The sequence below is a fragment of the Typopeltis vanoorti genome, chromosome 25 (genome assembly GCF_054136105.1).
Source record: "Typopeltis vanoorti isolate ZY-2024b chromosome 25, IOZ_Tvanoo_1.0, whole genome shotgun sequence".
NCBI classification, from domain to species: domain Eukaryota; kingdom Metazoa; phylum Arthropoda; class Arachnida; order Uropygi; family Thelyphonidae; genus Typopeltis; species Typopeltis vanoorti.
The window spans coordinates 41,544,769-41,563,248 of record NC_143573.1 but is presented as its reverse complement, the minus strand read 5'-3'; the positions used below and the strand labels follow the sequence as shown (position 1 = coordinate 41,563,248).

Here is an 18,480-nt window from a genome sequence, read left to right as displayed (position 1 = left end):
AGGTTGTGATTTTTCGTTCTTGCAAAAAAAAGTTGCAAATTTTATCTAGAAAATTATTATTATTTATGAACTGTCTTAATGATATAGAAAATCTCAAATGCAATTATGATTTCAAATTCTACATAAAATCGTTGTTTTTGAAAATTTCCTTTGCATAAATCATGTTTTCTGCAACCACTGCATGCATTATAAACAGATGTTACCACTTAATTTCTTTAAATGAAAGGGATGTTAGAACAATGTATTTGGTTAGATACTAGTGCTACAATAAAACTGCTTTGCTTACATGTATACTGTATAGTGCCTATAGAGGGGGGGGAAGTGGTGTTTGTTAGTAACATTTTTTGAGTTGTCTCTAATTTATACTAATTATCATTAAATACAGTACATAGACAGAATGGTTTCTGTACTGTATTTTGTGATACAATAAAGCTACACCTTGCTTCGAGGTCAAGAGCAGTCTGATAAGTTTCATCTGGACAAGCATGAAGGGAGCATGTTAAATGAATTTTTAACACATGCTAAATAAACTGTGGTATCAATTTATTAACCATGTTAATTTGAAAAGCTTGTTATTCAAAACTGTTTAAAGTGAGGGATGTTAAACTAATAACTAGGACAACTCCCCCATTTAACATCACATAATCATATCCTTCCCATAACATTATTTTCACTTAGGCCAGCTCAGATGATGCTTAATAAAATTATATGATTTTTCGATTAAAAAAAAAAATATTTTTTTGCAAGTATTTTGGGACCCCACTAACATAACTTTTTCTTAAGGCCCCACAAAACCTCCAGCTGGCCCTGTTTTCACTCTCTCTCAAGCCCCCCCCCCAGCTTCCCAAGTTAAAATAGAAAGTTTTACCTCTATTTTACAAAGTATGTTCTTGTTTTAATCCTTTATCCAAACATAAGCAAGAATGAGTAAAACATGAATGTCATTTCTTGTCAAGCATAACATATTTTGACCCATTACAATGAAAAACTTATTACATCTATGATCCAGAATATTTAATAATATGGTAATAAACTGTTTTACTACTTGTATATAGAAAATGACTTCTGCAGATTTAACCTTATCTTTCGGAATCTGTCTCCTACTGATAACATTTTAATGTTTCCCTGGGTAGAATGGTAAGCACACTGGTGAATTTTGTCTACTGCTGAAGAACAGATGCTTGTTTGATGCATAGTGGGCTCCGCCCACTGATGTAGAGCTGAGGATAAGCACAGCATTTCAGCTACATAACAGCTTCATTGAGCTACACGAAAGCAACTTTTGTAGGTCACCGAGTTTTTGAATTCTGAGGATACTGAACAAATAAAATCTTCAATAAATCAAAACCAGTCTATATAGTGGTCCTTCTCAATGTTTTTGTATTACGGGACACTGAGGCAACCGATGTGAAGTCAGCAACTATATACAAGTAGAATAATTGTGAAGATACTTTATACATAAACTTTTTTAAATATGTCACTCCCACACACAAGACCAAAAGGCCTATGGCAAATAAATGCCATGTGTGGATTACAGTCAGTTAGTAGTAATGCACACAAACTATCCATCAGCCTGCCAGCATAAATACCTGATAATCCTCTCCACTGCCCCAATGCCTTTGAACTCTTTCAGTTCTCCTAATACATATAATGCAGACATTAGTTCTTCCCCTCAATAATTAAGAACAAAACATTGTGGACTGATGTTTTCAGAGTACAATCATAAAGTGATCATGAATTGGAGTGGACAAGGATCTGAAGTTCAGAGGTCACATTGTACAAGTTGTGAAGACATCACATCAAATTATGGTAATAATGCAGAGGACCTTAACTTGTAGAAATAAAGAGGTTCTGGTTTCATTGTATAAGACCTTGATCAGACCTCATATGGATGATTGTGCACAGATTTGGTCCCCTGGTTTTCATGTATAAAGATATATTGAAGAGAGTCCAGAGAAGACCGACTAAGGTCGTAATTGGTCTTTGGGATATGAGAACGATTGAGGGAATGCAGTTTGCAAAGCCTTGTGAATAGGAGAAAGAAAGGAGATATTATTGAGACATTTAAGTTGGTAATTTCTTACCAGGTTAACATGGAAGAAATTTTTCATAGAATAGGAGAAGGATATCAAACAAGGGGACATACCTGGAAGCTGTATAAGAGGATGTGAGCAAGGACATGAGGAGCAGATTCTTTGCACGAAGAATGGTTGGTGAGTGGAATGCATTGCCTGATACTATGATGAATGCAGATAAATTGAATGAGTTTAAAAAACCATTTGATGGCCTTTGTAACAGCGTTTGCCTCACACGATAAATCTTGATTTCAAGGAGGTCTGATGTTAACAATAAGATAAAAAAAAATCATCCTGATCACCTTTCTTATGGAATTTCCTTCACCCAGCTATTCACAGGTCTCATGTCCTTTGGAACTATAACAAAGTGGAATGCCTTCTGATTTCTGTTACTCCTTTGGGGAGACTTCTATTTTCCACTCTTTTGATCCAAACATCTGCTCCAACCAAATAACTGAAATAATTCTTACTGGAATGAAGGCACCTTTGAAATGGTATCTTCCACCCCCATCATCCCAACCATAAACTAAGACCACATTCCAAACTTTAGTTCTCAATTGCCAAAGACAAGAATTCAGCATATCGCAAGCAGTTTGAAACTAAAACTCCAGCATTCCACTGAAATCCAAAACAGACTTTGAAAGCATCACATGTAAAAAATTTGCCTTTTACTCTGCCGAACCTTCTGATCCCTCATCAAGGCCACTAAGTATAACTTCTGCCCATCCATGTTTCTATCTCCCTCTCACTTTGAGATAGTGCCATTTTTTCATCATCCAAAAAGAAAGGAGACTTCCAGTATCATTTATCTGCTCCAACTCCTACACTAGTTAAAGGCAAAGTATCCCATTTTATCAAGAAATGTTCACTGCTCGTTTCCTCTTGGCTTTCATCAGAAAGATACCAGAACCATCTTGAACTTAGTTACCAATAAATCTTTATATCCTGATAGTATCACCTCCAACTGTTCTTTACACTTGTGCTTCTGAACAAATGCCCATCCTACCTTGTCTTTATAGGTGTCTTTACTGACATCTATCCTATAGAATGCACCTATATTCAGCCTCTCTCAAAGAAAGGAGATAAAAGTAAGCCAACCACCTATCATTTCATTGCACTAACCTCAGTTCCAAAAATAACATGAAGTCAGTCATCAACAATCAATTCATTCCACATCAAAAGCCCACCACTTAATTCGTGACCAACATGGATCCCAAAACTTGTGATCTACAGCAGATCTTGCCAATTTCACCCAAGAAATAAAAAAAAAAAGCTTGATGAAACCCATGTGGTTGCTCCATACAGAGCATTTAATCAGGTCTAGCACAAAAGTCTAATTACCAAACTGTATGATTTGCAACAGGATTACCAATTTCCACTTTGTTCATTTACTAAGTCAAAGTTAATGTTTTCCTTTGTTTAGAATGCTGCACCATGGCCAGCATATCCCGAGGTTATGTATTTTTCCCACACTCTTCCTTTTATTCATAAATTGACCTATCACTAACCTCAAGTCCTATTCATAGCTTTGAAGACTGAATGCTTCATTTGATTTTCATTTGACAAATCTTGCAGTATTCCTATATCTCTAGCTACAAGATCTTCCAGAATCGATGCTTTAAACAATCGTCTCCGTGCCATATTTTAGTGGGGGTGAGAATAACCTTGCTGACTTCGATGTCACCAAAATACAATCCTACGTCATTTTGCATAAGGCAAACCACTTAGCCTAACTTTTGATAATACCCAGATCTCCATGTCAGATCACCTTGTCTCCTAGCCTCTCCTGATATAAGCATATTTTGGTTCTCCAAGAAATGTGCCAGGGCTGTTCAAGAAAAGCAAACAGCCTTTCACAAGTGGCTTGGAACCAAAACACCCCTTCCCTCATGGAAGAGATGTTTTGGTCCCAAGTGTACTTTTAAAACCACCATTAAAAGAGCAAAGTTTAAATTCAACAAGGATAAACGTAGAAAACTCATTGCTTGTGCCACTAGAAGTGTGTCTTCCTTTGCCAAAGCTGTTGGATGCAACTTTTGTCCCTCTGTGCTACCCCTCTATCTCAACCTAATGGTAACATCGCAACATCACCTAAAGAAAAGGCTGATATCTTGACTTCATTCTTCTCTTCCAACTCCTACATAAATGACCATGGCTTACCTCCTCCTCCTTTGCCTAGAACTGCATCTCATGCATCCTATGACCTTTTGCCAGAAAGAATTCAGAAGAATCTTGAATGACTTGGATACCATAAGAGAAGCCAAACCTAATGGAATTCTATCCCTAGGCTATGCATTTTTCCCACACTCTTTCTTTTATTCATAAATTGACCTATCACTAACCTCAAGTCCTATTCATGGCTTTGAAGACTGAATGCTTCATTTGATTTTCATTTCACAAATCTTGCAGTACTCCTATATCTCTAGCTACAAGATCTTCCAGAATCGATGCCTTAAACAATGCTCAAGAGATGTGCTTCTAACTAATACCTGTTCTCTATCATCTATTCACTAAATTGTACTCAGTTAGCATCCACCCTTCAGCACAGAAGAAAGCTCATATATAACCAGTTCCCAAAAAAGATGTTTAACATTGAGCCAATGACCGACTGCTCTCACATTAGTTTTATCTAAAGTAATGGAGAAGGTTATCAAGAGTAGTCAACTCCAACACCTTGAGAACTGCTATCTAATTAGACCATTTGTATGGATTTTGCTAACCTAGATCCACCGATCTCCTGGCTACTTCACCACCTTTGGACCCATTCAATGGAAAGGTTTGGAGAAACCTCTACCACTGCTCTTCACATCTCTAAGGCTTTTGATATGGTCTGGCATCATGCACTTCTCAACAGATGGTATTCTCTCCTCAGACTTTCCTAGTATTCTCTCCTCAGACTTTCCTATCAATGCCAGTGTTTCTCAAGGCTCTCTCATTTCACCCAACCGCTTCCTAATTTATATCAACAACCTACTCTCATTGACTGCAAACCATATTCATAGTTTTCCTCACGGTAGCACATGCCACTCATCCTATTCATATGACAAGCCTTGCAATGCTCACACATCTCAAACTTCAACATCAACTGTAATAAGTGCCCTGAACACTGATCTTAACAGCATCCTTGATTGGGTGAAAGCAAGCTAGTCAACTTCAATGCTTCCAAAATGCAGTTTTGCTTGTTTTCTTCTAAAAAAGGACCTCAGATCATCTCCACTTACTTTTGATAATGCTCAGATCAATATTCAAAACAATCTCTTTTCTCAGACTGACTCTTACTCCAAACCTTTTCTGGCCCAATCATATCACTTTTATAGCATTCATCCAAAAAGCTTAACATCCTTTTCTGTTCAAGATTGTAGTTCTCTGCTGAACAGTTACTTACTCTATATATCCCAAATTCGGCCACTTAGCATTGGAATACTGCTCTCATGCTTGGGGTGGTGCATCTAAGACCTCCCTAAAAATTCTTTATGCTGTTCAGAAAAGGGCAGTCCAGTTGATTAATGACACCTCTTACAGACTCTTCAGCCACTTTCCCCATAGAATATTACAGATACTTCCATGGCTATTGTTCAGCAGAACTTGCATCCATCACACCTCCCATTTCTCCAATATGTACAGGAACTTCAGCAACAGCTGCTCAATATCCCTTTACAGTCAAACTGAAAAGTTTCGACTATCAGTCAACTTTCATTCCTTCCACCTCAATTCTATGAACAGCCTTCCTCAATAAGCATATCAACAGATTACCGTACTCCTAATCCTACCCACATGCAGCATCTGCTTGATATAGGCTTTTTGTGTGTGGGATTATATATATATATATATATATATATATATATATAACCAGTGGCAGCTCATAAGAATTTGTAGTGGTGGGGCTGTAACAATAAAAGTAAAAAAAAAAAAAAAAAAATCATGGATTGAAAAAAATATCATTTACTTGCTAAGTCAAGTTATACACATAAATACAATTGAATCTAAAAAGAAAAACATCAATAGATAATTATCTATTTATATTTAAATTCCATTCTTTGTTCTTTGATTTACAAATTTATCTATGACCTTATCATTAAAATTTGTCATATTTGTAATCATGTTTTTCTCTATACTTAACATGGCTAAAGCAGTAAGTCGATTTTGTGCCACTGAATATTTAATAGAATTCTTCTCTTTGTTCATTTCTACAAAGATGCAAATTAAATGCTAGTAAATGCACAATATTTATCTACGATAACAACGATGTAAATTTGTGTTGTTTGTGCATGTGTAGTAGCAACGTATCTTCGGCTACAATGCTACCAGCCCAAACTGCACAGAAATCACACATTACCCCCACTATGTTATCCGCACTAGGTAGCGGTTTGGTGTGGTCTGCATCGAATCCAGTGTTGAGTATACTAGCCAGTACTGATACCAGCCCTAGCCTGCACAGCACATTGACTATTGCAAAACAACTATTGCTACAAAATGAATTATATAAAATACTATAGAGTGGTATTGTATTACAAACAAGAAAATAATGGTTTTTAGATAAATATATAATAATTTAAAAACGGCAATAATAAAACAGGGACTTTCATTTTATACTGAAGGGGCTGCAGTCCTTATGGACGAGCCGCAACTGTATATAACACTGTATCCATTACAAAAAAACTAGTGTCCTTTAATGCTCAAAACATTAATTTTTTCACCTGTACAACGCATAACTTGGTTCCTTGTGAATGTCTCTCACAGGTTCATTATCTCATAAAATACTGTTTTCATCTTATATAGAGGTATTCATGGGAGTTGTTTTGACAACATTTCTCTAAATTCACTCAAGCCAATAAACACATAAGCAACTAACTACTGGTCAAAATTCATTTACTGTCCAGCTTCAAACACTACTGATTTGACTTCTCATTCATTCCTTCTACTTGTACTCTGGAAGAGCCTTCCCAACACAGTTACCCTAAGATTTCACTAGTTGCTCAAAAAAAAAACCATATCAATGATTTCCTTCTTTCTTCTTGATCAATGATGCGTTCCATAGATCTGCACCATTTCATGTGCAGGGTGTAACATATGAATCTAATGCTATTTGTAAACAGGGGCATTAACTCTTTATTCTAATTAGCAGTGTGCTTTTGCTTTCATAACCTTTCTTATTTATTCTGTTGCGTACTATGTTTATTCACCTTTTGTATTTACTAGTCGTATGCCTATGAACACTGGAAAATTTATTTGTTAAGACTGCGCCACCAGTATTTCTATATCAGCATAAGACTTAGTAATACATCCGATAGATCTCCCTCTCTCTCTCTCTCACTAGCATATATTCCTTCAATAAAGTTTACATAAACAGTCATGATTCTTAAGTACTTAAACTACACTATTAATGCCTTAGTTGTTTCCCACTCACAGATCCGAGTTATTTAGGAACAGTGCATTGTAAAATAAAAGATTAGGCAACACTTTATTGACATATAATTAAAACACATTTATTTACAATAATAACAAAGTATATTAATTAAATGATAGAGAGGTTACTCTCTATCTATCCGTTAGACTTTTAGCATAAAGAAACAAACTTTCCTTTTCAATATTAAATGACTATACAACATAATTACTCAATTACTTCTACGTTTATTAAATTAAATTATTGAAGCTCTACTTTACTCACAAAGAGGTTAGCTAGCTATGCCAAGTTATCTCACAAATTATATTCCAATTAATAACAAATCAGAGGACTCTCTTATAAACACTTCTTATTACTATTTCTTATCAGTCCATCTATGACGTATCTCCTAGATTACAAAAGGAAGGTACAATAAAAGATGGAACAAACTTACAGAGGCTCTGTGTCACACACTCATCCAAAGGTCCTGCACTAAAGTTCCTATGCTTTCATCTCGGGCCTTAGGCATCCGTCTAGAGAGTCTTGCTTCAGGGGGCATTTCGTCAGGATATTGGCAGGCTTTGAACTGCAATTTTCCAGTACTCGTAAAGCTCAGGCAAGAGGTTTCAGCATACAGGCTTGAAGATCGCTCTGCGGCTTTTGGCTTCGGTTGACCTCCCGCGGCAAAAAGACATCCGACCGACACTGCCTCGGGTATTTACATTGACTGTTCTCTCGTCATTCCCATTCTTCTCCTCCGACATGGGCTTGCCGTAACATCCAGTCCTCTGGATCCTACTGCCAATATTTCTGCCTTTAACCGCCGACTCTAATAACTGTGCCTCGCGATGTTCGGCTCAGTCCCTTTTTATTTCACGTTCTCTGGAACCTTGCACAAACGGTTGTAACTCCCAAAGAATTCGGCATGACTCCTTGATCTTCTGTTAAGACCGACCCGTTCTTTCTTCTCCTCTGTGTACTCCTTTAATCCTATCTTGTTGGGCAGCGGAAACTTGTCTGAACCTTGCTGATCTCTTTTTCACTGACTTTGAAGGTGTTTATACGCAGAGCTCGCAAACAACTTTCTCATACACTTAAATCATAAACTACTTTCTTGTGCCCTTATACATAGCTATAATACAAAGTTCTGGTGCCTTTGTTTTTTTTACATTCTAGAAATTTTTGTTAAAGCAGTAAGTACAGCCAATTCCCACAGGGTTATTTACATTAATATTTAGCATAAAATATATAGACATACAAGTTATTTTTGTAATAATCTCATGAGATTTGACCTCTGTAAAAATCAATGTAAAGCACTTTGGTATTTCCAAGCTACATCAAGTTTTACACAGGACTGATATTAGAAAAAATAATAATAATAATAAATATGACAAATTTCAAAATTCCAATTTTCTGTGGTATACTAGAGTACCCTAACAATTTTAGGATTCTGCAAAGTTTATAAAAAAGGTATTTATTATGTAAATTGCATCATCAATTTCCTGATATATATACCCCCAATGGGTGTTCGGTTACTATGACAGCACTGCATAATTAAGTTTACATTAATATTAATCTCCCATCAACAATTTTCCTCCAAATCAATCTATTACTTGTGAGCACTCCAATATTGTCATATATATATATATATATATATATATATGAATGAATGAATTCACCTAGACATTGGTCTTCCTCTGAAATTTTGGCATCAAACAACTGTTTTGATAACCTTTCTTCACTGATTCTATTTAAGTGGTCATACCATCTTAGATTAGCTCTTCCAACACATTCTTGAATGCTAACAATGTCAAGTTCCTTTCTAATATCTTTATTTTTAATATGCCTTGCTGACAACTTCACCACATACCTCCCTAGCTGAATCAATGTCTTCTTCAGAATTGCCCACAAAAGACTCCAAAGACTGGTTCTTGTTTTCAATTTGTTTCTTTTTTCTTCAATAATGTTTGTATAGTAGAGTATACAATTTACCTATAAAAGCTGCTCAACTTTAATTCTCCTTAAAACTTTCTCATACTGTACTTTTCAATGTGATATACATTTTCATCTTTCTTAGTAATATGTAATGGTCACTTCCAATTTCAAATTCTCTGTACACTCTTCTATCCTGAACCAACATGATGATATCACTATGAAAAATGACTTAATCAATAAAGCTTTTCTTATTCCTTGTGTCTTTTCTCCATGTAAACTTGTGCATATCTTTATGTTGAAGCATGATGTTAATAATGACTATTCCATGTCCCGAGCAGAAGTTCAGTAAATAATTATTACTGTTAGCTTTGCCCTTTCCTTCAAATTTTTCAAAATGTTCCTACATGCCTGGTGGGATTCATTTTCTACTCTACTGTTCAGATCTCCAACAAGGACCACTTTTACCATTTTCTTTATGTCAGCTGTCTCCTCTAATGAAATTAGAACAGACAGCTCAAAAATTCTTCCCCTTCTTTCTTAGAAGAACCTTTTGTGGGACCAGATAAACAAATAAGTTTCATTGTTCATTTAGTCAAAACAACATCCTAAACTTATTATTTAGTAAGATCTCACCTGTTTTTATCTTCTTTGTCTCAGTAATGCTAATTATTTCCAAGTGGCACTTTCTTATTCTTCTGCAAGTTCAATTTCCATTAATACTCCTTACATTGATAGTTGTTAGCTTCAGTTCTTCTGACGTTGGGTTTATTCGTCTAAGTGTTAGTTGGAAATTGTTTCAGTAGCTGACTTTTCATTGTTTGCTTGGTTAACCGACGAAAACAGCAGGGACTTTGTTTAACAGAGCAATGCCCAAGCTGGCATGAAATCTCATGTTGTACCATCATATGTATTTGTGATTTAAGTCAATAAAGAGTACAAATTTAGTCAGCTAAGTCCCAAATTGCCAGTATCCTCACTCATTCAGTACCCAGTAGATACTTACTAATGGGGGGGGTTGCACTACATAAAGGTGAGGAGTGGACATTAGTTCAGAAGCCCGAGTTAGTTTTCCATATTCTCAAAAAGGCAATGTGGTGGCCTCCTCCCAGTTATTTGGCTTTGATCCTAAGCAACCCCAGTGATTCGGTCAAATTGTTACTATTTTAAAATCTTTTTAAAATAGTACTATTTCTTTTGTACTCTATGCTTCTACTGTCTTGAAATTTAACTGTCTTTTTTTTTTAATTTTTATTTTATTTCTCTGTTCCAGTTAGACAGTTCTCTTTTTCTATTCCATTTTGTCTTTATTCCTATGGTTTCTGTTGATGGATTTTTCCATTCCTCCTCTCATGTCATTTGATTTTTTTTTTTTTTTTTTCACAAATGCAATTTTAACGTTGCTACTTAGTATGATAATGAAACAAGCTGGTAACCATATTGACAGGCATTTTCCATTCTACTTATTTTTTGCCATTTTGGTTTCAACTGGATTTTTCACATTACCATATAATGATCAGGGTTTAATTCAAAACCATGATATGCTCTTATATCTAGGATTAACTCGATTGACTTAAAATTTGTAACAATGCAATCAATTACCCTGGACCTGTTGTTTCGTTCTGTATGTCTCCACGAATGCAGGTCACGAAGTTTCCAGAGATGGCGATCTTGGGCCATTCTTCTCCATTTGTTTCCTATCACTCTGATTAGAAGGTCTTTCCATCTAGTTGGAGATCTACCAGGTTTTCTCTTGTTGATCATTAATACCAGTCTGTGACATGGTAGGTCCACCTGTTGTTGTTCAGTCTTGCCACTGTGCCTTTTTGTTACTGTGGTTAATTTTCTGATAGTTGTATTTGCGATACTGTTTTTTTTACTTATCCCTAAGATTTCATGGCATGCTGGGTTTGTAGACTAAGTTCTTTTTTGTGTGGTGTCACGCAAAAGCTTTCACATATTAGTTAATGACCAAAATCATATCAAACAGAATCAAATTTATTAGTTTTGTCAATTAATGACAAAAATTATAAACAGAATCAAATCCACCTTTCAAGAAAATAATAGTAAAGAACAAGTAGGATTCAAAAAAACGGTTATTCTACAATAGATCACATACAAGTAGTCACCCAACTTAGTGAACAATGCAAAGAATACCAGATCCCTCTTTGCTTTCTATTTATTGACATTCAAAAAGCCTTCAGCACCACAGAACATAATGCAGTTTTACAGGCACTACTAGAACAAGGCATCACTCCAGTCTACATCAATCTAATTAAAGAAATTAACACTGGTAGATCTACACAAATAACCTTTCCAATGACCCTATAACTATCAGCATAAACCAAGGTGTGTGACAAGGGTGGTGATGCCATATCACTAAACCTTTTTACGCGTACTCGAATTTCTTTTAAGTCAATTTAAGGAAATTTGACTTAAAAGGTGGCATAAACATCAATGGAGAGCTGCTCCAAATATTAATGTTTGCAGATGATATAATACCCATAGCTCAAGCTACACAACCTTGAAACAATGCTTCAAATGCATGATGCCTGTAATAAAATAGGACTAAAAATTCACCCTAGCAAAACCAAATAAGTGAGAAACAAATACTGCCAAACCCACACCATCCAACTAAATAATTTTACCGTAGAAAATGTAGAATCCTACACATACCTTGGTCAAACAATAAACATGGACAATGGTATTTCTGAAGAATTATCAAAAAGAACTACATGGACCTCCTTTAACAGTATCAAATCCATAATCACAGATCCTAAACGAGATATCAAAATAACAGCCAGCATGTTCAACAGCTGTGTGTTCCCATCTTTAACTTATGCCTCCAAAACTTGAAATGCAATCAAACAACTAGAGCCTCCATAGCTCAGTTGGTATAGATGAAGCCCTTTGGCCGGAAAGACCTGGGTTTGATTCTTGTCACGACATGAGAACTTTTATCTGATCTCTTTCAATGAAAGGCGAGTTAACCAGTCTCATACAGTGGTAGAAGGTTTTTTTCAACTGTAAACTCAGGTTTTTTGTCTCCCTCACAACAGGCAAACTGGTCCCATAAACACACACAGATTACAGTCAGGAATACTTATGATCCAGCCATAGGCCTGATTCATCAGCTATGCTGGTCCTGAACCCAGATAAAATGGGGGGGGGGAATTGAGATGGTGCCATACCCCCAGGTAAAAGGGACTCACATCCATTGTATCATCATACAAAATAAATAAACCTCTGGCTGATCACATATTATATCTGTGTATTTCTTTATGTTCAGATACTGAATTCATTATTCTCATGTTATTATAAATGACAAAATCTCATAGTCTGTATCCATAATGATTACATATATCTTGCCAAATCTACTTATGTTTGTTGTATTTTTTGTTTCCTATTTGAGCACTGAAATATTTTACTAGGAGTAAATAATATTCTATAATTCTTTATAATTTATTCTTTATATTATTCTTACTTTTCCATTTTCTGGTACTTATGTACCAGAAACAATAATCAGAGCTTATGCTTATTGCTATCTGGCCTCTCAAGGTTTTAAGTCTGATTCCCATTATTCATTCACGTCAGTCGATATATATATATATTAGTATTTTTCTTCATAATTTTATGTATCATAATCATAACACTTGCCTTTGCTCTTTCCTCTACTCCACTACAGATTTGAATATAGTTATTTGTTTCTTTGGTGCCTTTTTGCTTTTGCTTTTTTTCTGTTCATACACAGTTTTATAATGGCCCGGTTTAGTTTTGTCAAGTTCTCGTTTTTGTGCAGCGCTTCTCACATTCCATATTGCAATTTTCATTATGTGTTCTTTATTTTTCTTCTCTGATAATCCATCCAAATTTTCTTTGGCTGAGACTCAAATGTATCAAATATCCGCAGGTTACTTATTAACTCTGGAGAGGCATTTCTAAACAACATTTCCTCTGTCAGGGTATTAGGACTATACCATTCTGCCATACTCAGCTGTCAGTGCCTTGTTTGTACATTTTGAACAGAGTGGGACCACGAGAAGGTGGGGTTGGCAATTGAGTGGGAAAGGCTATGTATCATGCCATATCATCCCATAATTTTAGTAATGTTCCAATTCTCAATCAAAATTGGTCCCTCTTTCACATCTAGCTTATCCTGGCATAAGCACATAACATCCAGAGCCTCCTTGGTCTCAAAAAAAACCTCGAGTATTCTTTTTCTTTCGAAACATTTCATTTCTTTTGCTGAAATTATAATACTTTATAAATCCCAAATCTAACTAATCTTAGAATACTGTTCTCACATTTGGGATGGTGCACTCATCCCTAAGAATTCTTGATTGTACACAGAAGAGAGCAATCTCCCTAATAGGTGAACACTCTCTCACACAGACTTGCTTTCTTATAGGTGCAGTTTCTGTATTATGCTAATCACGTAATGAGTAGCCACTGGTCAATATCTGTACAGAGTTGAAACTTACAGAACTAAACTTATCTTCCTTCAATTCCATCTATCTATGTTCTTTGGCACAACTTCTCTATACTGTTTTTCTAATGGACACAATCCCAGATTTTCAAAGAAACTTGTTAACAGGTTGCATCTTTCTCCTTAACCACTGTGTTAGAGGATTGTGACCTCTCGTATGTGTGTACGTGCAGTGTTATATAACTTTTCCATCAAGGCAACCAGCTTGCAATATAATCAAAAAACAGAAATCAGGATTTTTATTTATATTTTAAACATATTTAGAAATATTACACTAGTAGCAAATAGTTTTACTTTGAAGTTGTCTACCAGAGCACAGTTTAATTTGGAAATTACATGAACAAAAGGATATTCAACCTGCGTGTTGTGGTTGTTTTTAAAAAAAGAACCTTGCAATAGAAGAATCTTTTTGGTGAGGATTGCCATTAGTAAACTGTTAATGTAAAGAATTGAGAAAAGCAAAAAAGAAAACAGATGAGAAGGAAAAGAATACAAGGTAAAGGAAAGAAAGATGGAGATGCAGAGAAATCTCTGTGTGGTTTTGCTTTTAATGACCAGAGTCATAGGTGAGCGCTCATATGTTTTTGTAATTTTCAAATTAAACCTTGTGTTATGGGCAGACTAATTCAATTTAAAATACCATTACTACTAGCACAATAATCTGTTATTAGAATCACTGGTCCTATCAGAACAAACTTATGTGATTTAGATATACCTGCCAAACTTTAGGGATTTTTTTTCAAATGACAATCCCACACACAAGAGGTTGGGCCATCTAGAGTACTTTAGTACCATGGATGGGCAAGAAAGAACAACTCATTTACATTTAGTTTGAAGAAGTGGATTGTTCTGAGAAACTTGTAACCTTTTCAAGTTCTGTCATTTTTGAAATTAAGATTACTTCTTACTATTGATTTAAAGGTAGTTTTCTCCATTCCCATGTGTAGAAAATATGCTTAGAAAAGATAAGAAAATGGGGAGTGTTTTGTCCAGTTTTTCAAGTTGGCGTTTTGACCACTCAGACACCTCTTTTTGCAGGTTCTAATTTTTTTCAATGCTGTCTGCTTCAAATACAGTATTTATTTTATCCATAAAATGTTTTAATGCAAATTTCTTATAATCTGCATCTTTCTCCTAAATTAATAATCATAATAGGTATTATTTCTGGTAAAATTCCCATGTTACTTCTAATTAAATATTATTTTTATAGCTATTTAGCCTATTTTTGTTTAGGGGAACTCCTAAACAAAAATAGGCTAAATAACCATAAAAAAAATTATTTTAATTTCCACCTCCCTCCTCTAATTTCAACCAATACTTTTCTGTTACTTCCTTATATAAACACAAACTATATCAATAGCTATTTTATATACATGGTTATACACGATGGCTGGTGTATATAAAACTGCAACAGAATACCTGCTTCCGATGAGATGCAGGTGATCACGACTAGAACGTATTCGATTTGAATACTTGTTTTATTAAATCACAGTTTGATTTCAACGTGAAAACTATCAATGGTGAAAGGTAATTGTCAGGATTGGTTCAGATTATACTGAATACTTTGACAGCAACACTTTGATAATGCACTACATTATATATATACATACACACACACACACTTCTAAATTATATTGAATATCTTGAAAATAACATTTACTCCACAGTTAAAGCATTTCGTTATATCAGTCACACTGCAACAGCACGTGACGTTAAACTGGAAAAGCTATTCGGATTTAAACTGCACGCCTTTCACTTTGACCGTAACGAAGATGACACTCTTTTTCCTTCTTCCCAAAATACACAAATCTGAAATTAATTTCATACCTCAGTACGAATATGCTCTAATAATCAATGTTGTACAGCTTAATCTTTCATCCAGACACTTAAATGAATTATGTTATAAAATGAAAATCGTTATAAGCACACTTTATCAAAACTTATATAAAATCATGATCTGTAATGTTCCTAATACACTTGCAAATAACGTTACTTGAAAAAAAAAAAAAAAAACACGATGAGCGATTCCAGAAGATTTGCAATAACAAAAGCAGTTTTACTAATCCATTCTTTGGGGAGGAATCTGATTAAAAATGTCAGCATTACTGAAAATTCAGCATCATTACTAACACTCCAATTCCAGGAATGAGGCTCATCGCGAGGCTGTAATCACACTTTTGTGTGATTACAAGCGAAATGCAATTTTAATTGGAAATTCAGTTTTAAAAATACAGCCATACACTTCAATTAAAAGAATAAGTTATTATACATTTCAGAATGTATTTTAGTTATAACCATGCCATCAGACATCCTTAAAACTTGATGCATACTATACAAATGCTGGGGGGGGGGGGATAAGGAACCCACCTTCACAAAGTACACCTTACTCGCACATGGTTAAAAATTCTCGATATGTGACAAACTGGGTAATTTTTATACAACATAATTGCATTTTTTCTTATTTTAATAATTCAAGAAAACTTTAAATTAATAATTTGTGCAGTCATTATACTCACAATGGTGTACTGACCAACTCGTCTGCGACTATGTATAAAAAGAAATATTGTTTCATACATAAAGCAAACCAAAACGCATTGTTATCAGTAGTATTTGTCTCAGATTAACAGAGAGTATCAATCTGAAGAAACTAATATTAGTATTCCAGTGATAACTCATTGTAAATCCAGAGGAATAAAGAATGCTGAAGGAGCTTCATGAACAAGAAACTGAAAAAAAACAGCAAAATTTAAAAGTGTATGCCAATTTTATTATTTTTTACTGCTGCAGTTCATGAAAGTACTGAATATATCATACAAAGCAGAAAAAGAGAAAATGTGTTGACTGAAAGAAATTGTTTCAGTTCCGTAAGTTAATGCATTCGGTCAACAGCTATTTCAGTTATTTAATCTGATGGCGAAAGTTTTTTTTTTTTTAATTTTCTAACTTGTTGATTACATTGTATTTTAACAAGTATTGCAAGGAAATTAAAGGGCAAACTACTTGCTAATTCCGTTAGAGGAGACAGAAAGACGAGGGGGGTGGACAGCAATTAACCTGAAGAGTGCATACATTAACTGTATCTTGTAATACTGATGTCAAAACATATACACAAAAACGATACGGTTTGGCTAGCGGAACAACGGCGTACGCAACTACAATGCAAGCGAAGATAAAGCTTTGCGCATACAATGAAAGCTCTCACTGGAAGAAATTAAGGTATCTATTTTTTAAGGAGCCTATTTAGCTCTCGATAGGGGGGGGGGGGGAGCTTACATAAGTTTGTTGTGGGGAAGGCGAGGAGGGAAGAAAGCCACTGGATTCAACTAAATGGTAAGAACAAATCCTAATATAACTTGTGCTGATTTATTTTTTCTTGTTAAACTTAAATCTGTAACGGAATGAATACACACAAAAACGCAAGTACCTTAGCAGTCAAGTTATAAAAGGTAAGAAACTTAGCGCTTTAACGTTTCAATTAAATCTAAAAAAAAAAAAAAAAAAATCTGTTACGGCACTCTACACCTTTTAAATCTCCATAATTTCAAACTGTAATTATTTTTTAAAAAATACATAAGTACACTCAACAATTCCACGTTATGTCCTTTTAAATTTACACGCGAAATGTGAATGACCGGGCTACTACAGAAGACTTAGCAATATCCCGTCCTACCCTTAGGCCTAACCCAACAGCTCGGAGAGGAAGTTAAAGAGGTGAGACGGCTGAAAGTATTATAACTTTTCACTCTTACCTAAAACGGCTTGTAATGCCTGGTCCTCTCCTAAAACATCCATCTCGTCTTCCTGATTTTATGCCATTGTTGCGTATTCCAATTATCAAATAGGCAAAATTTGGCTATGATGATAGAACATTTTTGCTGTCCAATACACGACACTACCCCTACACCATCACAAACGCTGCCGTGAGGAGCAACGCAGCATCACGTGACACAAAAGTAATCAATGTCACAAACTTTCACCACGTTCAGCTGGTTTTGGGAGTTCATATACTTTCGGTTAACAAATCAGGCCATCGTTTGAACAACGTTATATGTTTATGTAAACACTGACTGATACCATCTTCTTATCACAGCTCTAGATGATTCCTTTTTTCAAAGATTCGCAATCAACAGGTACATGAGGTCGTACTTTAAGAAACTCACCTTGAAAGCGCAACATGTTTCCAACTTTGATTGGTCATCTTCTACCTGGCGTGTGTAGTCGATAGCCAACTGGAATGAGCAGAAATCTCAGGAATGCTTTCAAAAGGCACCTGTTGCAAGTAAAGCAAACATTACTGCAAACGATGGGATGTTAACGGATTAAATTGGTATGGTGATGATCGTTATAGGCATGGTAGAAACAGCCTTTTTAGAAAGCTTTTGGTTCTTTATTTTAGTAAACAGTAGAAACCGTTTTATTATAATGAAATCCCCCCCCCCATCTTTTATATTCGAGATCCCAAACACACAAGATCATATACAGCGCACTAATTCCTGGACGGATGGAAAGTTGGGAAGAAAGAAAGAAAAAAAATAACATAAGATCAGAATCTGTAAACTGCTACTAATAATAAATTTCTCTAACTAACTAACGTCGCCTTAGAA

At 35.2% G+C, this 18,480-nt stretch overlaps 1 protein-coding gene across 4 annotated transcripts in view; it reads right to left on the bottom strand.

Annotated features, from left to right (window-relative positions):
- Window positions 1–17,958, bottom strand: part of LOC150092685 (uncharacterized) — a 491,968-nt gene extending 474,010 nt beyond the window's left edge. For all 4 annotated transcript variants that reach the window (XM_090414354.1, XM_090414355.1, XM_090414357.1 and 1 more), the window contains exon 1: window positions 17,626–17,958. In XM_090414354.1, coding sequence (XP_090270480.1) covers window positions 17,626–17,668 — 43 coding nt within the window. In that variant the 5' untranslated portion in view covers window positions 17,669–17,958. The remainder of the gene's footprint in view (window positions 1–17,625) is intronic.
- Window positions 17,959–18,480: the final 522 nt, after the last annotated feature.